Consider the following 27,862-nt stretch of genomic DNA (forward strand, 5'->3'; position numbering starts at 1 on the left):
TGCCCCCTACCATGACTAAAACCCCACCCATGACACATTGCTCTTTGGACATCTCTTGGGTCTGCTTTCTGCTGTCAAATAACCTGTAGGAGGAACACAATTTGTTTCCTAATGTAAGCGTAACAAACATAAAGTTCAGATTGTTAGAAGCATGAAAGACTTGAGTGTCGTGACCTACAGTAGGTGTCTCAATGAAAGGCAGGAAGTGAATGAAAAACCAAATGAAAGTATCAGGAATCCCACGACATCCTCAGGAAGGATCTGTAGAGGAGCGAAGCAGCATGATCGATAAACCAGTGGTGGAGGGTGCAAATCAATTCAGCATACCGTATTATCATTGTGTTCATTTGGTCTGTGATTATTCATTCAGGTTTTTCTTAGACACTGCGATAGTGTCTGTGTGTATGTGTGTGTGTGTGTGTGTGTGTGCGTGTGTGTCTATGCTCTGCTTGCTTGTGTTCATCTTATCAAACAATTATAACTGAACATATCCCGCGACCGCTCTCTACCAGGCCAAAGGCGCTAAAATCAACATTAATAGTTACTTTAGTGTGAGTGGATTCTAAAAAGTATGTTTTTGCCGAGTACCTGCATGTGTAATTTGAATTGTAAGATGTACCAATGTATCGTAGTGCAACTTTACATTTTCATTAGGAATATAGCAAGAGCATTAAGTTAGTTAAAAAAAAGAAAATGTCAATGTATACCACAAATATGCCAAAAATACCTGTACCTGTACCTTACAACCACCTAAAGTTTGTTTTGTAATTTACTCTTCTATTGTTACGTGGAGACATAGAGTCATGGCTAAAAATATCGGCGGCAAAGTGGTTGGCACGTCTGCCTCACAATTCTGAGGTTCGGGGTTTGTATCTCGGCTACGCTGCGTACAGACTGCGTGTTCTTCCCGTGCTTGCGTGGGTTTTCTCCAGGTGCTCAGGCTTCTTCCCACATTCCCGAAACATGGATATTAGGTTAATTGAAGACTCAGAATCATCAATAAGTGTAAATGTGAGAGTGAATGGTTGTTTGTCAACATGTGCCCTGCGATTGGCTGGTGACCAGTCTAAAGTTGAACCCGTCTCTCACCCTAAGACAGCTGGGATAGGCTCCCGTTCACCCGCATCCTTCTGAAAAGGATATTCACTGCAGAAAATGGATGAATATAATAGATAGAATATGGTCATCATCTGAGAACAGAGTGCTATTGAGAATCTAAAAGTGGATTAGCTACTTCCTCCAGGGCTCATGTCGTGGTTTGTGATTTTATACAGGTTGAGAATATTTACCTTTCACACAATGTCAACACTGATTCGGAGCAGTGGCGGGTCGAAATGAAGTCACCTGCTTCTCAAAATACCCATTATATTGTGCTCAATACATTCATAATTGAAAATGACATCGCATGCATACACACACGCATACATACTGTGGCACGAGTTTGTTTATACAGCTTGTTCAAGACAGTATATGGTCCTATTTCCTTTACTCATTTGACGTGTGAAAAGTGGAAGGAAATCAAAGCCATTTCCTTCGTTTTGGCTGCTGTGGCTGGCGGTTCCCTAGGGTTAGTGGTGTGCCAGTGGGTGCAGAGTGGCAGTAAGCTTGCAAACGTGAATGAAGCCCCACGAGCTGCCAAGAACAACAGAAGAAACTGTTACCCAAAGGCACGAGCACACTGTAGAAGTAAACAAAGGTGGTCCAAGGTGGTGACTCATTCATCTGAGTGATCACTAAGCCAGTCAGCCAGAACCACACCTTCAACAATCACTTTCTACATTATTTGTTCTTTCATCCCTTAAACTAGTTCAACATTATCAGTGTCATTTCAATCTTTGGATTAGACAATGATGAAATTAGGATTACAATTATTGTTTTACTAAATTCACTTTCCTACTAAGATGAGAAATGTTTCTTGTTTAAGGTAATGAACTAGTGTTTTCCTGTGTTCGAGATAAGCTGCTTCTTTTCTCATTTAAATGCTAATAACTTTGAGGACATTGCGCTACACGGTGTTGCAAACGAAGCTTTACTCCCATTAATAAAAAGTAACTGCTCTTCTGTTCTGCTCAAATTCTGTCAAATCTTTTTAGATTGCAACTTGGCAGATTCAGTTTTGTGAACAGGCAACACACATATCTCTGGAACAGGCACATGTCTTTGAGAAAGGAAAGTTTCTGTTTGATGTTACATGTTTTTGTTAATGGACACTTCAGCGTGATGTATCTCCTCATTTATGATTGAATGCGGGAGCAGGGTGGTTAAGGCACTAAACATAACTTGACATAACTGAAAGCAGCAACAAAAATACTAATAGCAACTTTCACACATACAATGCCGTGAAAACTTATGTCCCCTTGTCAAATTATTATATTCTTGTAAAGTTTCCCCGAAACAGGCCCAAATATTTCTGGTAAATTCAACACACCAAAGAAAAGGGTAATGTTAACAAGCCTGACAATAAATTAATGAATAAAACATTGGCAAAATACACCATATTGCTAAAAGTATTTCCTCACCTGCCTTGACTCATGATTTTAAGTGACATCCCAATCTAAATCTCCATATGGTTTAATGTTGTTGGTCTACCCTTTGCAGCTATAACAGCTAAAACTCCTGTGGGAAGGCTTTCACTAAGGTTTAGGAGTGAGTTTATCATCATTTTTGCCCATTCTTTCAGGAGCATATTTACGAGTTCACACACTGATGTTGGACGAGAAGGCCTGGCTCGCAGTCTTTGGTCTAATCCACCCGAAAGGTGTTCTATCAGGTTAAGGGTAAGACTCTGTGCAGGCCAGTCAAGTTCATCTATACCAAATTCTCTCATCCATGTCTTTATGGACCTTACTTTGTGCACTGGTGCGCAGACATGTTGTAACAGGAAGGGATAATCCCCAAACTCTTTAACTGTCCCAAATACCTTAGTATGCTGAAGCATTCAGATTTCCTTTTACTGGAACTCAGGGGCTAATATTTTGTACATTTCCAACTTTTTAGCAACAGTTTGGAGATGGCCACCTCCTGTTCCAACATTACAGTGCATCAGTGCACACACAAATCAAGGTTCATAAAGACATGGATGGGAGAGTTTGATGTGGATGAACTTGACAGTCCCGACCATAACCCTATAGAACACTTTTGGATGAATCAGAGCGGAGTCTGAGAGCCAGGCCTTCTCGTCCAACATCAGTGCGTAACCTTACAAATGCGCTTTTGGAAAAATTGTCATAAATTCCCATAGTCACACTCCTAAACTTTCCAGAAGAGTTAAAGCTGTTATAACTGCAGAAGGTGAAGCGATGTCATATTAAACCCTATGGATTAAGAATGGGATGTCACTTAAATTTATATCTGAGTCAAGGCAGGTGAGCGTTACTTTTAATATACTGTGTGTGAAATCAGGCTTCAAAATGATCAAGAATTGAGATATTCTTTGAGCTTCATTGTTGCTGGGTGCTCTGACAATCCCGCCTCCAGGTGTCAATCAAATACTTATTCTATTACTTATCCTATCTATCTACCAGGGGAGGAGCAAAACACAGTACATGCTTTCAAGGGCCGCAGAGAGTCATTCTGCCCCTTTAGTTCAATTGAAATTCAGCGGGCCATTAGTCAAGGGATGGACTCGTCAGCCGTTATGGGTCGCAAGGAGCAGGAGGGGGGCAATCATCTGTGTCCTGTGACCGCTGTGATGCAGCCTTCCGCAGCAGCAGCTGGATGATTTCCCCCCCCTCCCTCTCCCCCGCCTCCTCACCCGTGATGTGAGTGGCTGATGGACGTTGGCCGTGTACTCTCAAGGCTTCTTTATACTCGCGCGGACGGCGACCACGCTGACGTCACTGTGGCTGTCCCGCGCGTAGTTTGCCTTTATACTCGAGCGCAACCCACGCTCGCAGTTTTGAAAATGTACTGCAGTTCACCTCCGAGTCTGGGGTGTCGCTACGGCTGGTATTTTCTAGGACACCACAAGGTGGAGTTTCCTCTCCATTTTTTTGTCAATTTCCGGTATCCGTTTTTACTTTTCTTTCCATAAGGAATAAATCAACAACAATGGCGACCGTGGAACAGTGTCTGCTAGAACAAATGGACCTAGATGACCAGATGTTACGTTTAATTGTGCTGCAAAATCGATCGAGAAGGCGGCGGCGTAGATGATATGTAGAACCAAGGGGCACGCTGAGTACGTCATCACAGCATGTGACTAAAACGGACCAATCAAGAGAGATGATCTCCGCAGCGTTCGACGTGCAGCAAAATCTTTTGCCGTGTGCGTGTCAAGCTACGCAGAGGGGCCGCGCGGGCCAATTCGTCAGTCACGCGATGCAATGCGGGCATTGTCAGCGGCGTGACTGCGGGAGTATAAAGAGGCCTTAATGGCTGTCGGCCGAGTGTAGGGCCACGGGGTGACAGATCTTGTGCAGTTCACTGCTGCCTTGCAACACAACGCACTTGCGGCCAGACAGCAGAGACATGTTAGCCCAAATAACACCAGACACATTCCACTTCAGGGAAGATGTATTTTTTCGAATTGTGGCCATACTTTGGTGGCAAACTGCGCACTATACTGGTAGAACTGGGTTCATTATGAATGAGAAAGTATACAACCAAACCTCTTGACGTCACAAGGAAGGTTTTAAGCCCTGCCCACAAAATCAGAAACATTTACGAGGTAAAAAGAGTCTAAAGGCTATAATCTTTCTGGCGACCCCTAATGGTCGAACTCAGCATTACCACAAAACATTCATCACTTGGAGATGACGTAGGGTAAATGCTTGTTCGGCCTTCTCCTCCTCATTCTAACCCTGCATGGGTAAATGATGTCATAAAGCTGCAAGAAAATGCCATGATTCAAAGACACAGAAGAACAGATGAGAAATAATGTAATGAACATCTATTAGTCTGGAAAGGGTTACAAAGCCATTTCTAAAGCTTTAGTATTCCAGTCAACCATGGTGAGCGCAATTATCCTCATATGAAGAAAATATGTAACAGTGGTGTATCTTCCCAGGCATGGCCAACCTACAAACATTACCCAAGAGCACAGCAACAACTCATCCACAAAGGAACCCAGGACAACATCTAACGAACTGCGGCCTCCCTTGCCTCAGTTAAGGTCAGTGTTTATGACTCAACAATAAGGGAGAGACGGGGCAAAATGGCATCCATGGCAGCGTTCTAAGGGGGAAATCAGTGCTGACCAAAAAGAAAATAAAGGCTTTCTTACTTTTGGGAAAAAACAACAACAACCACAACATCCAAATGATTCCCAAGACCTTTGGGAGAATATTCTATGGACTGACAGGACCAAAGTTGAACTTTTTGGAAGATGTGTGTCTCGTTACATCTGGTATAAATGTAAAAAAATGCATTTCAGAAAAACAACTTCATGCCAACAGTGAAACATAGTCTGGGGCTGCTTTCTACTCCTGGACGTCACCAACTTGCTATGAGTGACGAAACCATGAATTCTGCTCTTTACCAGAAAATCCTACAGGAGAATGTTCGGCCATAAGTATGTGACCTCAAGGTGAAGCACACTGTCCAAAGACAGTTTTTTGCTCTGGATTTGACATCGCAAACTTGCAGTGTCAGCTAGAATTATTAATTATTCTTCAAAAAAAAAAGAGACTTCAAGCTGTTTATTGCCACTCTCAGTTTCAGTGTACTGTCAAATTAAACATTTAAAAAAGAGAATTACACATTGTATATTAAAAAAAAAACACACACACATAGCTTAGCATTTAGTTTACTAGCTAAAGGCTAATGTTAATAAAGGCAATGATTAGCATACAGTATATGTGGCTCTGTTATAACCCTTTAGGCAATGGATATTTGAACACAAACAGTGCAGCAAACTGTCGACAGACAATAACAGTGCTCATAGTCATATACTGCATTCTTTATCCTCTTTGAAGAACAACTATCACTTGGATCCCATTCGAGTTCTCGGCAGGAAACGCCCTGCTGCAATATGTTTGGCTGCTGTATCCAGGCAGGAAAGTGAGTGTGGCATAAGTATGAATTGGCCCCTAGATGGCCAAGGCACGCACCCCAGAATGAGCAGCACACTGTGCATTGCATTGAATGAAAATGCGTGAAAACAATATTTCAGTCTTTCAATTACTGTATGCTTTGATAAAGTTTAGTAGGTTATTATAGAGATCTGCAGCACGGTGAAGACTGGTTAGAGCGTCTGCCTCACAGTTCTGAGGACCGGGGTTCAATCCCCGGCCCCGCCTGTGTGGAGTTTGCATGTGTTCTGTGTTCTTCCATCACAGTCTGGTTTGGTGCTGCTACAAAAAAGGACAAACTCCGACTGCAACGGACAATCAAAACTGCTGAAAGGATTGTCGGTAGCCCCCTACACACTCTTGAGGACTTGCACGCTGCCAGAACTGAGACAAGAGCGTGCAAAATCCCGGTCACCAGCTCTTCCAGCTCCTTCCCTCAGGTAGGCGCTACCGATCAATGCAAACTAGAACTAGCAGACATTCCAACAGCTTCTTCCCTCTTGCAATCAACTTCTTAAACACCTAACCTACAATTCCATTACAACATGCTGGCTATTTTTTGACTTGAGTTCGTTGTCACATTTATGTGGGGCCAATTATATATTACTTTTGCACTCACTGTAGTAGTCTCGCCACGCTGCACTATTTGCATATCTGTTGTTGACCAATACTGGCCAGTGATGCCAGAGTAGCATCTGCTCCATTTGCACACTGATTGGGGAGTATCTGCAACATTTGCACAATCAACATTGTCCCAGATTATCGCACAACTCGTCACTTTAAACTGCATACACTCCTTGAAGTCTCGGCGCCCTTTGCACAATGGTCATTGCACCGGACTACTGCAATATTAATCATTCGAACTGCTTTAAGTGCTAGAAGACTTGCACAATTGTCAAAAATAAATAAATAAATGTACCGGCATTACCAGACATTATCAGACAACTAGCAACCCTTTATTGCTCAGTGACTGTTTTTTTTTTTTTTTGTCAATGTCTTTATGTCTCAAAAGTGTTCTCTGTCAATTGACTGTCTGTTGTCGTACTAGAGCAGCTCCAACTATTTCCATTTTCAACACCGCTTGACCCGAGCGAGGATAAGCGGCTCAGAAAGTGGATGGATGGATTATGGAGATCTATTTTTCTCATTTAAAAAATGCATAAAACAATTTGCTAAATTTATTTTATTTGTTTTTTTGGGGAGGCTTGAGGCACCCTTGGTCCCACATCGCCTTGGATTTTTGCTACCCCCCACTGACGGTAACACCATCATTCTTACCATCATTGATCGTTTTTCCAAGTGTGCCCATTACATAACCCTTCACAAGTTGCCCTCTGCCTTTGAGACCATAAACCTCCTCGTCCTGCGTGTATTTAACCTCCACGGCATCCCCGTTGACATCGTCTCGGACTGAGGTCCTCGGTTCTCTTCCCAGGTATGGAAGCAGTTCTGTAAGGCTGTGGGTGCAGCAGCCAGTCTGTCTTCTGTTTACCATCCGCAATCGAACGGCCAGACGGAGCGGGCAAATCAAAATCTGGAAACTTCTCTGCACTGCGTATGCTCTGTGACCTTCCTCTCCAGACTGAATCATGCAAGCTCACGGCACACTTTATTGATTCCTTTCTGATCACTAAAATTATCAATCCCACATCTGTTCAGTTGCAGGTCCCTCAATCTCTCAAAATCCACCCAACATTCCTTTTTTTTTTTTTTCTTTTTTTTTTTTTCTTAAACCTGTCAATGTTTGATCTGTATGCCTTTGAGCTGGAACAGTTTTGCTGTGCAACAGGGGTGTTTGAAATACTCCCTCTGCTTATTTTATTGTTTTAAATTAATCTGATGTTTATTGAAAATGCAGCCGGACAGAAAAGGGTTTTAGGGGACAGACACGTGGACAGAGTGGACAAGGGGACTAGGGATGAGAACCACAGCAGAACAGTTAAGTCAGTGAGCCCGTCTAGCAGTGGGGCAAGGGCACCGGACCACCGCCCCCTACGCCCAACCCTCCCCACCGCCGCCACTGCTCCCATCACTCCCGGAGAGCTTGGAGGCCCTAGCCATCAACAGGGCCCAATGCAGGAGCCAGCAGCCACTCAAAGAAAAAAAAGTAATAGCCCGCCAAACGAGCCCAAGTTAAGTGCCCGTCGTGCATAGGGTTGGGCACTCAACATCAAGCCAAAAACCCACCGCAGAAGCCCCACACCACAATGAACTGGGACAAAGACGACACAAACACCGTCCCACAGCACCCTAAACACCAACCCCGCGCCCCACCGGTGAAAGTTGGGAAAGAAACCAGCGCTCCACAGCACTCATTAAAAAAAAAGCAAAAAAGGAAAAATCACCGTCGCCGTGCGAAGCCCCCCCCCCCCAAAATGCCAAGCTCCAGCGTGCACTACCCAAAACAAGAGGACACAAGCCCAAAACAGGAAGCCAAGCCAAACACCCACACATATAAACCACCCGACACCATGAAGCAGCCCCAAACTACCACTTCGACAACGCTACATCCAACCCCCAGACGAAACACCAACCAATGAATACCAAGTCAACCAAGCGACCCCCACACACACCGCCCCCCAGCCCACAGGTCCAACACCGATACTGGCCACAGAGAACCCTGAGTCAAATGTCCACCCCAGTCCACGCCACGGGCCAGGAAAATGGACGCCCACAACCCGGACACCCCCCTCTCCCCCATCGAAACCACGCAAATTTAATCGAAACAGCCCCAAAAGAACCGCAACAGAGGCCTGCCCAGAACTGCAATATGGAACCGGAACCGGCGAGGCCAAAAGTGGGGGGGCATACCCCCGCCCCTCCGCACCCCAACACGAAATGCAACCCCAAACGGCAGCGGTGACCCCTGCACCCCTCCCCTTCAATGGATGGAACCAAACACCACAAAACCCCGACCCACCCCCGACGAGGCGCAAGGCCAGCACCCGCGACACGGTGAGACAATGCCCATGCGAACCTCAACCCTATCTACCGTGACGCAAAGCTGCCACAGCAAAGCTCCAGGCCAATGCTAAGTTTCTCCACCATCCTATCAATCCCCCCCCCCCCCCCAATCACCCAAAGACCAACGGCCAGATGGAGCGGGCAAATCAGTCCCTGGAATCGGCCCTCCGCTGTGTTGCCACACGCAACACCTCCTCCTGGAGGTCGTTCCTCCTTTGGATTGAATATGCCCAAAAATCCCTTACCAGTTCCTCTACCGGTATGTCCATGTTCATGGCTTGCTACGGTTTCCAACCCCCATTATTCAAAGAACAGGAGCAGGCGGTGGCGGTTCCCTCAAAAGGGTCCAGGCCGTGTGGAAGGAGGTGGAACATAACAAACGACGAGGCCCAGCGGGAGAGGGTTCCAGGACTTGATTGACTGGGAGGGGTATGGTCCGTAGGAGCATTCCTAGATTTCCCATAAGATGATCCTCGATGACTCCCTCCTGATGGATTTTTATGCGGCGCACCCGGGCAAGCCTAGCAAGATGCCGGGAGGCATCCGTTGAGAGGGGCGCACTGTCATGAGCTTCCCTGCAATTCCATTGTTGGGGCCTGGGTGGCGCTTTGCTGTCTCCCCTCCCCTCTCTCTTTCCATCACCTTCCTTGGCCGCGCACCTGTCAGCAATCAGCCCTCATTACCACCTGCATATAAGCTTGACCAAATCCCGGAAACTCTCGCCAGAGTATTAAAGCTTCTACAGCGGTACCACAGCTCCTCAATCTCAAAGTAAGCCACTCAATTCCTCGTCTCCTTTCTGACCTCTGTGTCTCTCCTTGTCCTTAGTCTTCCCTCCATGTTCCTTGCACCCAGCCGGCTGCCCTCGTCACCGCCTGCTACGCATTTCCTGCCTCAAGAACCCACCAACGCACCTCAAGGACCAGCTGCATTTTCATTTTTTCAATAAACTGTTCATCACAACCTCTCAGCCTCCGCCTGTTCTTGGGTCCAGCCTCCATCCGATCATGACATTATTATTATTATTATTATTAATTAATTAATTAATTAATTAGTTACTTAATTAATTAACCAATCAATCAACCAATCATCCTACTGGCAGGCATAGCTATGGCATAAAGGATCGGGGGTGGGGATAGATACATGAGGCCCTTGGAAATATTTAAGTCACCAGCGGTTATCACCAGCTCATTCTGTATTTAATAAGGGTACCCGCTCACATGTCTGTTGCCACACTGACAAAGAGCAGTGAAAATCCTCCAGTCATGCACAGATTGCCTCGTCCTCTTTGGCACACAGATGTCTCCTTGTGAGACTGTCATTTCGCCTCATTTAAAAGGAAGGAGAGGAGTCGCTTTGATTGGACATGAGTGGAATTGACATTGCACTGCAGATAAAATCCCAGATTACCCTATTCCTATAGGAAACATTAAGTATTTAGGTATCAATATTTCGTCAAAAATCACAGAGCTAACCAATCGAAACTACACACCACTTCTGGAAAAAAATCTCATCTGATTTAAAACGCTGGAATAACTTGCCTATATCATTACTGGGAAGAAGAGCTACAATAAAAATGAAAACTTTACCTCAAATAAATTATTTATTTTCAATGATTCCATTTAAACCAACATTTAAATGGTTTCAGACCTTAAGTTCTGCTGTAATCAAAAAATGTGAAAAATAGAATCAGTCTATCCACTCTTCAGAAAAGTAAACAGGAGGGACGCCTAAATGCTCTCAACTTTAAACACTATTTAGCTAACCAATTACAATACCTCATCAAATGGTTGCACCACAATGAGGAGTGTGATTCTTGGCTAGAATTGGAACAAATAGACTGCAACAATATCAAACTCCCAAAACTCCTATTAATTTCTACTAGTCTTAAACGCCATAAATGTTTCAAGAATCCAATAATCGCATCCACCTTAACGGCTTGGTGGCAAAGTTTAGAATCTACAGGATCTCAATTAGCATCCAGTATGCTCTCTCCAATCTGTCATAATCCAGATTTTGAAATTAATAATATTCCTCTTCATTTTAGTACATCGAAAAAACATGGAATTAACCACCTACGACAACTATTTAACAATAATGTTTTTAGGACACGTGATGAACTTTGCAAGAATTCCAAATAACAGCCGGAAACTTTCTTCAATACAATAAATTAAAAGCAGAAATAAAAAAAAGAATACCAACATTGCAGCGCACCCTCGAGCTGCTGGAGTTTGTCAAGCAAATAATGAGGCTTCTCCCGCAATGTAAAATAAATCACTCAAACGTTTATAATTAATTTCGTGTAGTGAATCAATGTACTTACCAATCACCAAATGGGAAGAAGACCTCTATTTCTGCTGACCGTAACTACTGGATACAGATTTGTAACAATACGTTTAGAATGACAAAAAACAAAAATCTACAGTTTATACAATATAAAGTGCTCCGCAGAACACATTTTACTCAGTACACTATGCATAAAATGGGCTTCTCTCCATCTAATATATCCGTGCAATGCACCAAAAATACCCCAGACACCTATTTTCATGCTATATGGGAATGTACACCAATTAATTGCTTTTGGTCTTCGGTTATACAAAAACTCTCAAATATATTTTGAAATGCAGGATTCCACTTTCCCCAAGATTTTGCATACTTGGCGACCTAAGCATAATTGACCTCCATAATAAATATTCACAATCATTACTTGTCGCGTTAGGTACCGTTAAGAAAACAATTCTATTAAACTGGAAAAAACAAACAAGCTATTAACATCAATGCTGCAGGTCTGGGTGGGGTGGCCCTTTTCGTCGGTGGTTGCCGACCTGCAGGAGCCATGCCTCTTAATCACTCTCTTAGCACACACTCACACCACTCACTGTATATATTTTTCTCACTAATCACATCTGGGCAAATACACATATCAAATGGTTCCTGTGATATTTGTATGGGTATGGGTGTCAGATCGGGTTTCAGCATGTCTGTGCTGTTTCCCGGTCCGTGTGCCCTGCCCCTCTGCCCTTTGGTTGGCTGGGGGGTGGCATTGGGTACCTACGGCCCCCACTGGGTGGTCGGTTGTCAGGCGCCTCAGATGGGCCGGCGGACCGGCCTGGGTCCTTCGGTGTGGGACGTGTCCCGTCCGCCGGTCTGCTCTCGGGTGAACCCCTGGGCCTGATCCCACCCCTCGATTGATTGGGTGGGATCCTCAGCCACCGCGGTGCGGCCACGGCAATTACAGGACACTTCTGTCTGTCTTTGTGCAAGTAAAATGGTGTCAATTCACTTGCATGTATCCGCAGGCACACACCCCTAGGACTCTTTCACTGGGTGTGGGGTCACACACTTAATGCGACAAATAACTCATGAATATGCAAATCGCTTGTGTATCCCCTCACTTATACGCTCGTCCTGTTTACGTTTATAATTTACATAATGCGGCACGGTGGCCGACTGGTTAGAGCGTCAGCCTCACAGTTCTGAGGAGCGGGGTTCAATCCCCGGTTCGGCCTGTGTGTAGTTTGCATGTTCTCCCCGTTCCTGCGTGGGTTTTCTCCGGGCACTCCGGTTTCCTCCCACATCCCAAAAACATGCATTAATTGGGGACTCTAAATTGCCCATAGGTGTGAATGTGAGTGCGAATGTTGTTTGTTTGTATGTGTCCTGCGATTGGCTGGCAACCAGTTCGGGGTGTACCCCGCCTCCTGCCCGATGACAGCTGGGATAGGCTCCAGCAAGCCCGCGACCCTAGTGATGAGAAGCGGCTCAGAAAATGGATGGATGGATGGATAATCAATCCCACTACACTTCAGTTGTACGGCCAGGTTCACGACCCTTGTCCTGCATGCTTATTCTCCTGTCCTTGTCCTGTCCTTCCCTCACAGGGTGGAGCACTACAGCCCGATGCAACACTCATATTTAATGTTTCATTGTTGTAGATGAAAATCTCATCCTGTTTACATTTAGTGCTTTGTCTTTCGTCTTTGTTTCTCTTTCCCCTCTAGAAACTTTTTTCTGTTCGACTGATCAAGTCTGATTTTCAATAAACCTCAATTATAATACTAAGAAACCACAGCGGAAGCATCAAAACTCCACTGTGACACTGTAAAAATGTTCTGGCATAAAAGGGATACAGATTTTCAGCCGAACAGGACACACAAAAAAAAACCCAGAGATTTACGCTGCCCCCTGCGCCAGATTTACAAAATAGAGTCCAGGATTTCTACTTTGTGTTATTTAAGGCTGGAAACCCACAGAACTTATTATCCCCTATACTGTTTGTTCTACATCCAACATCCATTTTCTATATCACTTGTCATTAGGGTCATGGGTGAGCTGGAGCCTATCCCAGCTGACTTTGTGATAGGGGCAATTAATTTCAATGGGCAAATTTTTTTGACATGTGAGTAAATGGAGTTACTACGGAAGTGTATTGCATTCACTTGGATAAAAAAAAAAAACTCCTGTTTTTCTGAGTAATTTTTTTTGGGGCTTTGTTTTTCTGACTATTTTTTTCTGTTTTTCTGACAATTTTTTTTCCTACCTGTTTTTCTGACTATTTATTTCTGTTTACGCTTACGAGGTTGGTCACGTGACGAATTAAACTCGTAAGTCAAGATACCACAGTAGGACATCAATAGGTACAGCTTCATGATCAATACTGTAGATTTATTTAAAAAAAAAGTAAAGGTTTTACAAAATGAAATGTAACTGAATTTAGATTTAGTTGAAGAGGTTTTCATTTAACAAAATGTTTATTATATGAATATGATAATATACTAACAAGTGTTTCTAAACATTTAAGCGCCGTTGATAACACACACATATTTGAAACACCTCTGATGCAGTCCAATTATTAATCAATGCCGATTTTAACAACAACAATGGACCTTTGTTAAATCAAACAAAACTGAGCAGATTTGCCTTAACTGCAGATTTTTTGACTTGTTTTCGATTAGATTAGAATTTGCAAGTGCCCCAATAGGTGTGTCTGGTGAATGAATGTATAACATACTGATGCTTTGTCCACCAAGACTGATCTTAAGGTTAGATAGTCCTTCTGTCTTTGGAAAACATAAATACGATACAAATGTTGCCTTACAATTATAAAGCTTTTTTTTTTTTTTTTTTTTACTAATTATTCCTTCCACACTTTCCAAATGGACGAGTGTAAAAATAAGTTTTGCTTTGATGGATGACAGAGGTACAATACTGGAGGGAAAGTCCAGTATCTCCCCCGGCCGGTCGGCGAAGGGACGGCCCGCCTCACCTCGGTGTTGCCCGCCCCGTGGGTGTGTTCTCCACCGGCCGGCCTCCGCATCCACCTGCTCCCGCCCCGCCTCACTCCAGTCAGGAGTGGCCAACTTTTCGTGAAGAGCCCACGCTGCGTGCCTGGACCTCTTCCACCTCGGGGACTTAATAGTTTCACGCTGCTTTCCACCCCAGCAAGAGATGTGGATTGTGCTGCTCGCCTTCCGCGCTCTGACAAGACTGAAGTGACAAAGAAAAAAGAAAAAAACAGCCAACAACCTTTTTCCTTTTGAATTGTTCATTTTATTGTCATGCTGCTATAGCCACGCGGAGGACGCACAGGTACACTGTTGCCTCTAAACAAGGACCGTTCAGTATCAGCACCGGCCGGGATTTAAGTATTATTGAACTCAACTTGGACTCGGAAGTGATCGTTATTGGATTTTTTTTTGCTTTGTTTCTTCTTCACTGACTGCCAATAGTGGATCTGAAGTTTTGGCCTTTAATCTAGACGCTGTGATAGCCAGGTAGGGTTTTGTTTTTCGGTTACAACGCTTGCCGTCATGCCATGTTGACCGTAGCTGCAATGTATTCAATAATATTCGCTGACATCAACTATTTGACTACCTCCCGTATATATTTTCAATTTGACTTGAGTAGTATTTCAACAAGAGAGTGCCCAAACTATGAATGAAATGCTGCTGTGCCGCTTTTCGGTTGAACTTGTGCTCTTAATACCGCACCAGACTGTTTACTGTTCTGTCGCCCATGTGTAGCCAAGCCTGTCAGTCTGTCGCACAAACGTCTCAGTTTAGATCCCATTTCGGCAACATTTTACATCCCGCCTTTTATTATTTTCACCCTCAGCCTTTCATATTGAATGGGATTGTAGAGGAATGGATCTAATCATCCTGGTAGGGATTTATAAGGGGAGTGAGTCTTTCGCAATTTGGGAGATTGATACCTCCATAATGCGGCTGCTTTAATGTACATATCCTGTACATAGAGTAATTCATGATTTATTATTTCCAAAGCTGAAATGTTTTGTTTACAGAGGTGCCCCAAATTCTACTGATGGTGAATGCATTTAAATATACAAAATACTAAATGTGAATAGTGGACATGTTTACCTTTTCATGGATTCCCTTGAAAAGAGTCAACCTCCTACTCTCCTCACTGTCATCTGGTCTCAGTGCCTTGTTTGATTTCATCTACTGGTGTGAAAGACTTGGCTTCTGTCTGAGAATAAACAGCTGGCTGGTTAACAAATTGACAATCAAAAACGGGTTTAAACAGCTGGTTTTGCTCATAAATCCACTCTGGCAAGGCAATTTGGGAGCCCATAGTCTTTGCAGACTTTTGAAAAGTGGACATCAAGTCCAATTGTACAGGGTGTATGGCAGAACGATAATCCCAAATACTGTATAGGGTTTAGTCACTTGGGTCACTGTGCTGTCTGGTAGAATTGTGTGTGTGTTTTTAAAAAATATATTATTATTATTTTTAATTCATCAGACACCAGAGATGACAAATATTTTCCCCAAATATATTGCATTTTTTCTCTGGTTGCCATCACTATTTAACCAAATGTATCATTGTTGCTGGCAACCACTGTATTGTTAGTATGCAAATGTAAACAATATTTTATTTTCACTCATGCCATCCATGCATTGTATGTCCCAAGTAACCATGAGGACATGTTATAACATGCTGTTAGGTTAATACATATTGAGAATTGTTACATTTAAATTATGTTATTAGATAGGAATGTGCTTTTTTTTTTTTTCTTTTTTGGAGATGGAAAACACACACACACACACAATTTTGTTTGCCAAACGGAAATGTGTAACAAATCTCCAAAAGCTTGGCTCAGTTCCATCTGCGTTCATTGACTGTGTCAGGCTCCCAGTTTAAGTTCAGGGCTGCGTTTCCAAAACCTGCAGGGATGAGCCCCGCGGGAGCCACTGTGTTGAGATTGCACATAAATTAATCATAAAAAAATAATAAATACAAAATAAACGGGAAAAAAAAATCTGTAAGATTTATAATATGTAGGTTTTTATCTCATGGACTCAATTTTGTTCCTGCAGATTGTTTATTTTTTTTGGTTAAATCACTGATTGTGTGCTACTGGAAGTTGATCGGCCATGCAGCTGCACAGTCTGTGGACAGTCCACACCCTCCTGGCACTGTGCAGCTTTGCTCTGGAGAACCCATTGAGCAATGACCCACTGGCTGCACCTCGTGTCTTCGTCTCCTTCAAAGGTAAGACCTGTTAATGTTTAATTAAATTTATTTATTTCCCTGTCTTGTTGCAGACCATTATTTTTACAGTAGTTTACGTTGCTGGGTAGCGACTAACACGGGCTCAATGCTTCATTTACAATCACCCTGAGATTGACACGCAACAAGTTTGCACCCCACCACCCTCAACATGACTCTGAATTTAATAAGCACTGTAGGAATTTGATGGAATAGGATGGATGTTTCTCACCTCAATCCATCCCCCTCTGTTGTTAGTCTTCATTTTATTCCACCAATTTTTGGACTCCTGTGTGCCTGCTAAAAATTGTATAATTGGAGTGTTTTTGGTTTGAATAATTGTGGAACTGCATAGGAACTTATAACTCAGACTGTCATTTTAAAATGGCCTGAAAGAATGATTGGAAAGGGTGCAGATTATCAATACCGAATTTACTTTTGAAAGCTTGTATATAAATAGTTGGGGCTCTAGAGTGCCTGCCCACTCTTGAAGTCTAACATTAAACAACCCAATAAATCTTTAGTTGTCTGCCTATTTCAAAAAATGTGTCTGAAATACGAAGCAATTGGCCTAATTAACATAACAACCATCCCCACACCGAGTTTCTCAGGACCGAGTTTCTCTTTCTAGAGCAGTTGTGTCAAATTCATATTTGTCGCGGGTCACATTGTAGTCACGGTTTCCCTCAGAGGGCCGTTGACTGTGAAACCATGTAACTGTTTAGTCACCTCATAATACTATTACATACACACAACAAATTGATGGCTACCTAGTTTTGAAATCAGAAGTTAAGGGTCATAGTTTGTTCAACTGAGTTACTGTAAACAGTAACACTAACTTGCAATAGCTCAACAATGCTATTTATTACGTATGAGAATTTGAGCAAGAATCATCTGTGTCAACTTCCATGTTGACACAGAGGATTTGCTTTCGCGGGCCACATAAAATGATTTGGTGGGCCAGATTTGGCCCCCGGGCCTTGCATTTGACACCTGTGCTCTAGCGCGAAAGAACCATTTGAAGCGGTGGGCGAAGCACCATCATGTAAATGCCAAAAGGTTAGCAGAGCTGCATTCGGTTTTCTGGGGTTGACAGATGTGTTTGATAAAATGTTGGCGTCTGATTTAAAAAAAACAAAAACAAAAAATAAAAAAAACTTGATTGCTTGGTTAAGTTGTTGGTCGGACAGGGGGCAAATGGTGTTCGTGTTTGGCAATGTGTCCATGCACCACAAAAAATGCTTTCATTGTCTTGGACGCTCGCTTGTTTTCCACACTCTGGGCTTTGCTTGGTAAAAGTAAAATCAAGCAGCCTTATGCAGTGCACACTGCCGCTGAGCTGCGAGAAAGAGGAGATTGCCAAACGCCGGCCGGAACGTGCAAACACTCGCTCGGTGAGATCCATCTCACTAGTTGTCCATCTGAATGAAAGCCAGACTCGCCATTGGCTCAGGACAATATTGGGCGAGATTGCATTAGAAGGCCCTAAAACCGCTTGATTTTGGCAAGACAAGAAAAATGATGTAAAAAGTGTGTATTGTATATTATTCTGTATGCTTCTGGTATTTTAAACACAGCATATCACAGACATTTTAAGACACATGGAAACTGTTTTACATTTCGAAAAAAGTTGCAGAATACTGTATGTCAACTTTAATTTGCTGGCCTTGTTCTGACCTTTAGTTGTTAGTTGTAATAACCACTGTATCTGTCTAGGTGTATTTAGAGAAACAAAAATACATTTGAGACTGTTGTCTGTTATACACAGATTTTGATAAGTTATACACTATTCATCTTTTCATTTTCTGTACCGCTTATCTTTACTGGGGTGGCGGGTGTGCTGGCGCCTAGCTCAGCTAACTTTGGGCGAGAGGTGGGGTACATCCTGAACTGGTCACCAACCAATTGCAGGGCACATATAGACAAACGATCATCACACTCACATTCACACCTAAGGGAAATGTAGATACTTCAGTTAACCTACCATGTATGTTTTTGGGATGTAGGAGGAAACCGGAGTTTTCCCGGAGTAAACCGCACACAGGCATGGGGGCAACATGCAAACTCCTCACAGGATAGGCTGGATTTGAACCAGGGTTCTCAGAACTGTGAGATAGATGTGTTAACCAGTCGGCCATCATGCCGCCGAGATATACACTAGTTTCAGATAATTAAATGCAGACTGTGTTTAATCACATTGCTTACATTTCCCTGTACAATTAAGGGAGATAATATGGTGTGTGTAATGACTTTCTGGCCATTATGTGATCATTCCCTGGCGATGTGTATTTTATGGTCTACGTTTGTGTGTTCGTGGCTGTACTGAAGAGGTGAGATGGATTTTGTAGGGGTCCACCATATTATCAAGAGCAAATTGCCAGGATCAGTCAAGCAGAGCGACATCCCTGAGGCTCGTCCAGCTCGGAGATCAAGCCTTTGATTAGCATCAAGAGAAAAGCAGAGGAACTGAGCAGAAGCGCCACTGTTTGCTTTGCTTTCCATTTCCCAGCACTCCCTCGAACAAGTTGACTTAATTAAGTGGACCCGCACGATTCATTGTTGAAGTCGTTTTCCTTCTTTAATCAAGGAGGATTTAACACATCAGTGAGCACATCCTGACCCCAGCTTTTTTCATATTACATTTGAAGTATCATTTTAGAAAACTTTTTACACGCAGCATGTGTTTTTTTTGACAATTTTATGTTGGTGTGCTGACTTTTGTGTTTGTGTGCGCTTTTTGATCCATAGAAACCGGTTCATAGTGAAGCTACTTATTAGATGCTTTAAAATTGGGACATCAGTGATGGATGAACTGAAGTAAGATAATTTGCTGTCTGCAGCAGGCATGACTGTGGTTTTGGTTTAAAAAAAAAAAAAAACATAAAATAAAAAAAAAAAAGGCTGGACTGCCTTGCCTACCTGGTTGTTTTTGCCTCTCCAGTCAATATGAATTTCACAGTCGACTGAAGCTTTTTCTCTCAGAGGAATGCACCCCCTACATTCAATATTGCAACTCTATCTCCTTTAATTGCTTTTTGAGAGGCCCATGTTGTCCTCACCTTGGCAAGCTGGCTGTACTTCATCTGATGCATCATGATGTGGAGTTTTGGCTTTAGCTGTTTGGCAAGGTGCTGCAACTTCAGAAGAATAGTGTTGTAAATTTCTTGTTTTTAATTATTATTAAGCCTTAAATTGATGCTTTAAAGTGTCTGAACAACATGCTCGCTGTCAACTAATTATGACAGGGCAATCGATGCATGCAGGCAATGAATGATGTTGTAACAAAAATGTGAAACTGTTCTGTGAATGTATGTTTGAAAATGTATCTCCTCCAACAAGGCAAGAAGGTCTGAGGGAGAAACTTTAGACGTAGAACTTTGTCCGAGCTTATCATGTCTTTTGCGCCAGTAAACTGAGGAGAAGGGCATAGTCAGCAAGAAGCCTGCTAGTTTAGGCGGAAAGGTGTAATCAATGTCAGATGAGAAAGCTGTTTTCAATGAAGGAGGTGCAGGAGTGAAACAAATCAATTCACAGTTAATCAGTTGACACTTTAACATGAGTTGAGACAAGACTGCTGTCGCCAACAAGTCCAGAAAGACGTATTTTATCAAGAAAGTAAATGTGGAACTTCTAAAAATCTGCAAATTTTGAATGCGTTAGTAAGAAATAAAGCAATCAAATTATGAAAAGACAGGCTTTACACAGTCAGGATCTTTGGGGTCAATCACCGATTAGCGATCATAAATAAACCGATAAACGATCACCGACCAACCGTCTCTCCCCCCCCCCCCCCCCCCCCCCCCCATTTCTGTGTTTTTATATATATATGTATATATATAGGCGACACGTGGACGACTGGTTAGCATAATATCCGCCTCACAGTTCTGAGGACCCGGGTTCAAATCCGGGCTCGCATGTTCTCCCCGTGCCCCTGTTTTGAAAGTACCATATTTTGATTGATTTCATGTGACCCTAATTTCTTTCTTTTTTTTCTCCAAAAACTGAGAAGTAAATGTTGATTTCTACACAGTATTCTAATTTTTTAAATTTCTGATTTTGTGGGTTTTATGAGCTGGTAGCCCAAATTATGAAACAATAAACAAATACATACTTGAAATTGTTTAAATTGTGGGCCCTGACTCTATAATGTATGATAATTTTACTTTTTGAATGGAATTATGGAAATAAATCAACTTTTCCATGATATTCAAATTTTTTTGGGGGGAATGATGCAACATGTTTTTCACACCTGGATTTGGGGCTCCTCTGCCCTTCCTCTTTGCAGATCCTTTCCAGTTCTGTTAGGGTTGTGAACGTTGGTTGACAGCCATTTTCAGGTCTCTCAATTGGGTTTATGTCAGGGCTCTGGCTGGGCCATTCAAGAACAGTCACGGAGTTGTTCTGAAACCACTCCTTCATTATTTTACATGTGTGCTTAGCGTCATTGTCTTGTTGGAAGGTGAACCTTCGGCCCAGTCTGGGGCCCTGAGCACTCTGGAGAACGTTTTCGTCCAGGATTTCCCTGTACTTGGCTGCATTCATCTTTCCTTTGATTGCAACCAGTCGTCCTGTCCCTGCAGCTGAAAAACACACCCCCACACACTCCCGACTGCATCTCTAAAACTTCTTCTTTACCTCTCTCACCAAGGCCCTTCTCCCCAGATTACTCAGTTTGGCCGGACGGCCAGCTCTCAGAAAGATCCTGGTCGTCCCAAACGTCTTACATTTAAGGATTATGGAGGCCACTTTGCTCTTAGGAACCTTAAGTGTAGCAGAATTATTTTTTGTGATCCCAAAATGCACAGCCCGGCCAACTAAGGAGTGGCTCCGTAAGAAGCATTTCAAGGTTGGGGAGTGGCCTAGCAAGTCTCCAGACCTCAACCCAAAAGAAAATCTGTGGTGGCAGTTGAAGTCCGTGTTGGCCACAGACAACCCCAAAACATGACAGATTGAGAGAAGATCTGCATGTAAAAGTGGGCGAAAATAAAGAACAACAGCGTACATTTGATCTCAGTAATTGCAAACAAAGGTTTCATTACAAAGTAGTGAGTTTAACTTCGATTAGCCTTTATTTATTTTCCACAAGATTATAGAAATAGTTTAAACATCATACAGGGAAATTTCCTGGATTTTATTTCACATTCTGTTCTCGTCTTTTTAAGTGGACAACTTGGACAATCGGTGGCTGATCCAAATACTTTTTTTCCCCCCACTGCATATACTGTATGTATATACAGTGGGGTAAAAGTATTAGTATTTATATACTGTATGTATATACAGTACGTTTCCGTTGTTCTGCTTGGCCATTGGTCAGTCGTACACGGTCACAAACTGCAAAGAATCGAAAAGTTGAAGTCAAGGCAGTCGCTACAATGATTGTTAATAGTGTCTTTCCGTGATACTCCACACGTCCGCCAACGTGCTGAGAGGTTCAACTTCAAAATAAAAGCTTCATATATTACTACAGACCGCCGCCCCCAGATGATCGGCCGGCGGCTGCAAAGTTTTGGGCAAGTTGTTTTTAAGGCGGCAATGCACCGGCAATACAGTAGAATATAGAAATAAGTGAAAACACACTTTATTGTGAAAAAATAACACAGTGTGTTTGATTGCAAATCACTGTGCAATCTCTGCCTTTTTGCACACAATACTTTTTTGGGTTCCAGGAAGCCCTTACAGACAGACAGAAAATGTATGTTGCGCTTTTCTCAACATCCAAAGATGCAAATGGGCACACAAACAAAGACACAAGTAAAATTAAAAGAAAAAAAACATCTTAAAATTCTTGCAGCGAGGCAATGCAGTCGTTCTGGAGAAGCGAGCAACGTCTAGTTAGCCAGTAGTCTCAAACCATCGAGTCTCTGCTTCCACCTTTGGTCACATTACAAAAGCTTGCTGGTGATAGTGTTGAGGCTTCATGGTCTCTTCTCTTCCTTGCACGTTAACATGCCCTCTCACTGCATGGCTACACAGCATTGTTTACATTTTTTATGGTTACTTCTCCCACCCTAGAGCCGTCACCTTATCATGGTGGAGGGGCTTGTGTGTTCCAATGATCCCAGGAGCTAAGTTGTCTGGGGCTTCACGCCCCTGATAGGGTCACCCATGACAAACAGGTCCTAGGGGAGGGACCAGACAAAGCACGCTCAGAGAGCCCTTATGACAAGTAAAAATATTGAACCTTGTGGGGCACGATGGTGAGCGCTTGGTGGCCTGCACCCATGGGGCCCGGCCGGGCACACCCGAAAAGACAACGTTGGTCCCCCTTCCCACGGGCTCACCCACTGTGGGAGGGGCCAAGTGGGTAGGGTGCAGTGTGAGCTGGGCGGCAGATAGATTTGGGAACCTTGGCGGTCCAATCCAGAGTCTGGGGTCTCTGAGGCGGGCTCTCCTATCTCTGGGTTTGAGGTCACCGAGGTAGCTAAAAAGCTCCTCGGTGGTAGGGCCCCGGGGCTGGATGAGATACACCCTGAGTTTCTAGAGGATCTGGATGTTGTAGGGCTGTCTTGGCTGACACACCTCTGCAACATTGCGTGGACATCGGGGACAGTGCCTCTCGATTGGCACACCGAGCTGGTGGTCCCCCTTTTTAAGAAGGGGGACCGGAGGGTGTGGTCCAACTACAGGGGACGCACACTCCTCAGTCTCCCCTGTAAGGTCTATTCTGGGGTTCTGGAGAGGATGGTCCATCTGGAAGTCGATTATCAGATTCAGGAGGAGCAGTGTGGTTTTCGTCCTGGCTGTGGAACAGTGGACCAGCTCTACATCCACAGAAGTGTCCTCGAGGGTGCATGGGAGTTCGCCCAACCAGTCTGCATGTGTTTTGTGGACTTGGAGAAGGCGTTTGACCGTGTCTGTCGTGGAGTCCTGTGGAGGGTGCTCCAAGAATATGGGGTACCGGCCCCACTAATAAGGGTTGTTCTATCCCTGTACGACCGGAGTCAGAGTTTGGTCCGCATATCCAGCAGTAAGTCGGACTCGTTTCCAGTGAGAGTTGGACTCTGCCAAGGCCCCCTTTGTCACTGATTCTGTTCATTACCACATGGACATAATTTGTAGGCGCAGCCGAGGTATTGAGAGGGCCCGGTTTAGTGGCCTCAGCATTGCCTCTCTGCTTTTTGCAGATGATGTGGTTCTGATGGCTTCATCAAGCCGTGACCTTCAGCTCTTGATGGAGCGCTTTGCAGCCGAGTGTGAAGCGGCTGGGATGAAAATCAGCACATCCAAATCAGAGAACATGGTCCTCAGTTAGAAAAGAGTAGCGTTCCCGCTCTGGGTCAGGGAAGAGATCCTGCCCCAAGTGGAATAGTTCAACTATCTTGGGGTCTTGTTAATGAGTGTCAGAAGAATGGAGCGGAAGATCGACAGGCAAACCGGTGCAGCGTCAGCAGTGATGCGGTCTCTGTATCTGTCTGTCATGGTGAAGAAAGAGTTGAGCCAAAAGGAAAAGCTCTTTATTTACCAGTCAATCTACGTTCCTACCCTCACCTGTGGTCACGAGAAAGAACAAGATTGAGCGGCCAAAATGAGTTTCCTCCCCAGGGTGTCTGGGCTCTCCCTAACAGATAGGGTGAGAAGCTCGGTCATCCGAGAGGGGCTGAGAGTTGAGCCGCTGCTCCTCCGCATTGAGAGGAGCCAGATAAGGTGGCTCGGGCATCTGGTTAGGATCCCCCTGTATGCCTCCTTGGTGAGGTGTTCCGGGCATGTCCGACCGGGAGGAGGCCTTGGGGACGACCCAGGACACGCTGGAGAGACTATGTCTCCGGGCTGGCCTGGGAACGCCTCGGGATCCCACCGGAAGAGCTGGACGAAGTGGCTGGGGAGAGGGAAGTCTGGACTTCCCTGCTTAAGCTGCTGTCCCTGCGACCCGACTTCTGATAAGCGGACGAAAATGGATGGATGGTCACCTCTAGCCAGATAATGGGCACCACATCCAACAATGTGGGAAAGCCGCATTGTGGGATGTGTAGTTATAGCAAACGGAAACAATGCTGTATGCAGGTGTGATGTGTTGCAGAGGCGACTATGTTGTTGCGGTGTTCACGTGTTAGTTGTGTGGCTGAAGCAAATGCCGTGCGTTTGTTCCAAAAGAGTACTAGTTGCTGTATCTTTGGCTGTCGAAGAGGAACTTTTAGCACTACACTTTGGACGCAACACCAGCTAGCTGTTTCTAGCTTCCGCAGAAGGACTTCACTGCCTTACTTCAAGGTTTACTGTTTTTTTTAAAGTTTTGTTTTTACTTTCTCTCTTTGTGTGCAGCAATGTTAGGTTTCTTTGGGTGTTGATAAAAGAGTTACACACATGATTGATTTTTTATTACTACAATAGTACAAACTGCACAGCAAGACCACAAAATAACTCAATTCTTGTAACTTCCTTGTTTATATCGTAATTATCTTCCTAAAAACACTATCGCTAGCAGTTTTCCTTTTCTTAGAAGCCGTTCTGAGGGTTAATTCTAAGCATAAAGGATACAGCAGCTTCCTTGGAATGAGTGAGGCACAGAGCCAATGATGATTACGCAGTGCAAGATGAATCACAACAGATCCTTCTCCAGGTCGTTTAAATGACAAATCAAAAATAGTTTGTCAATTTAGGTGTTTTTTCTCCAAAAGTGTTATGTGATCCGATTGTTTTTTTAACCAGGTTGTTTTTAACCTGTGGTTACACTGTACATCAGTCTGCTTCTATACAACATTAATATGAGAAAGGATTGTGGGAGAGGAGTGGAGTGGAGTCTCCAGTCATGCAAGTGCCTTTGTATCTTAAACCCTTTAAGATATCAACTCAGTGTGCCCAGTTTTTTCCCTCTAGTGCTACACTCCGAGGACATTAAAAACACCTCCTTTTCTTGATGGAGAAGTACCCTGGTCAGTCGAGCTTGGCCATGTTTTACAAAGTATATATAGAACCCCAATTCCAATGAAGTTGGGACATTGTGTTAAACATAACTAAAAACAGAATACAATGATTTGCAAATCATGTTCAACCTATATTTAATTGAATATAAAACAAAGACAAGATATTTAACGTTCAAACTGATAAACCGTATTGTTTTTAGCAAATAATCATTAACTTAGAAAACCAAAATTGAATGCCCGTGACCTTTGATCGCTCAGTCGGCACTGCATCAAAAACCAACATCAATGTATAAAGGCTATCACCACATGTTCTCAGGAACACTTCAGAAAACCAATCTCAGTAAATACAGTTTGGCGCTACATCCCTAAGTGCAACTTGAAACTCTACTATGCAAAGCAAAAGCCATTTATGAACAACACCCAGAAACGCTGCCGGCTTCTCTGGGCCCGAGTTCATCTAAGATGGACTGATGCAAAGTGGAAAAGTGTTCTGTGGTCCGACGAGTCCACATTTCAAATTGTTTTGGGAAATTGTAGACATTGTGTCCTCCGGGCCAAAGAGGAAAAGAACCATCCGGACTGTTATGGACGCAAAGTTCAAAAGCCGGCATCTGTGATGGTATGGGGCTGTTTTAGTGCCAATGGCATGGGTAACTTACACATCTGTGAAGGCACCATTAATGCTGAAAGGTACATACAGATTTTGGAGAAACATATGCTGCCATCCAAGGAATGTATTTTTCATAGACGCCCCTGCTTATTTAAGCAAGACAATGCCAAACCACATTCCGCACGTGTTACAACAGCGTGGCTTCGTAGTAAAAGAATGCGGGTACTAGACTGGCCTGCCTGCAGTCCAGACCTGTCTCCCATTGAAAATGTGTGTCACATTATGAAGCGTAAAATACGACAACGGAGACCCCGGACTGTTGAACAGCTGAAGCTGTACATCAAGCAAGAATGGGAAAGAATTCCACCTACAAAGCTTTAACAATTAGTGTCCTCGGTTCACAAACGTTTATTGAATGTTGTTAAAAGAAAAGGTGATGTAACAGAGTTGTAAACATGACCTTGTCCCAGCTTTTTTGGAAGGTGTTGCAGCCATAAAATTCTAAGTTAATGATTATTTGCTAAAAACATTAAAGTTGATCAGTTTAAACATTAAATATCTTGTCTTTGTAGTGTATTCAATTAAATATAGGTTGAACATGATTTGCAAATCATTGTATTCTGTTTTTATTTATGTTTAACACAACGTCCCAAATTAATTGGAATTGGGGTTGTACTTTGCTGCTTTTGGCCCACATTACCGCTCTGACAGATTTGAGTTCATGCAATAGGTAGATACGCTAAGTCCATGACTATGGCTCTATTTCAGTCCTTTAAACCATCAATAAACATCTGCCTCATCTGGGCTGCAAAACCTTTCTTTGCTAAGGGTGAGACGTGAAGACCTCTGTGCAAAATCCCTGCTCATGCTTGCACATGAGATTGTTTACCTGAAAGTGTAATTGGCCCCTTCTTCTTCTTCTTCTTCTTTTCCTTTCGGCTTGTCCCTTTAGGGGTCGCCACAGCGCGTCATCCTTTTCCATGTAAGCCTATCTCCTGCATCCTCCTCTCGAAAACCAACTGCCCTCATGTATTCCCTCACGACATCCACACACCTTCTCTTTGGTCTTCCTCTAGCTCTCTTGCCTGTCAGCTTCAGCCTCATCATCCTTCTACCAATACACTCACTATTTCTCCTCTGAATGTGTCCAAACCATCAAAGTCTGCTCACTTTGTTTCCAAAACATCGAACCTTAGCTGTCCCTCTGATGAACTAATTTTATCCAACCTGGTCACTCCGAGAGCGAATCTCAACATCTTCATTTCCGCCACCTCCAGCCCTGCTTCCTGTTGTCTCTTCAGTGCCACTGTCTCTAATCCGTACATCATGGCTGGCCTCACCACTGTTTTATAAACTGCCCTTCATCCTAGCAGAGACTCTTCTGTCACATAACACACCTGACACCTTCCTCCACCCGTTCCAACCTGCTTGGACCCGTTCCTTCACTTCCTGACCACACTCACCATTGCTCTGGACAGTTGACCCCAAGTATTTAAAGTCCTCCACCCTTGCTATCTCTTCTCCCTGTAGCATCAGTCTTCCCCCACCACCCCTCTCATTCAAGCACATATATTCTGTCTTACTTTTTCATTCCTCTGCTTTCCAGTGCATGCCTCCATCTTTCTAACTGTTCCTCCACCTGCTCCCTGCTTTCACTGCAGATCACAATGTCATCTGCAAACATCATTGTCCATGGGGATTCCAGTCTAACCTCATCTGTCAGCCTATTCATCACCACTGCAAAAAGGAAGGGGCACAGGGCTGATCCCTGATGCAGTCCCACCTCCTCCTTAAATTCATCTGTCACACCTACAGCACACCTCACCACTGTTCTGCTGCTCTCGTACATGTATTATTCAAACATACTTCTCTTCCACTCCAGACTTCCATATGCAGTACCACAGTTC

The 27,862-nt window shown here is 43.7% G+C and overlaps 1 protein-coding gene across 6 annotated transcripts in view; it reads left to right on the plus strand.

Moving 5' to 3' along the window:
- The first annotated feature begins 4,819 nt into the window (after positions 1 to 4,819).
- sema3fb (sema domain, immunoglobulin domain (Ig), short basic domain, secreted, (semaphorin) 3Fb) overlaps positions 4,820 to 27,862 on the plus strand; it is a 101,301-nt gene continuing 78,258 nt past the window's right edge. For 4 of the 6 annotated variants that reach the window (XM_061687132.1, XM_061687129.1, XM_061687134.1 and 1 more), the window contains exons 1-2: positions 14,312 to 14,749; positions 16,313 to 16,487. In XM_061687132.1, the coding sequence (XP_061543116.1) occupies positions 16,370 to 16,487 (118 nt within the window). In that variant the 5' untranslated portion in view covers positions 14,312 to 14,749; positions 16,313 to 16,369. Of the gene's footprint in view, positions 4,953 to 5,008; positions 5,114 to 6,278; positions 6,452 to 14,311; positions 14,750 to 16,312; positions 16,488 to 27,862 lie in introns of those variants that run through there. The other 2 variants (XM_061687131.1, XM_061687130.1) reach the window with 2 other exon arrangements.

Source organism: Phycodurus eques, chromosome 10 (assembly GCF_024500275.1).
Source record: "Phycodurus eques isolate BA_2022a chromosome 10, UOR_Pequ_1.1, whole genome shotgun sequence".
Lineage (NCBI taxonomy): Eukaryota > Metazoa > Chordata > Actinopteri > Syngnathiformes > Syngnathidae > Phycodurus > Phycodurus eques.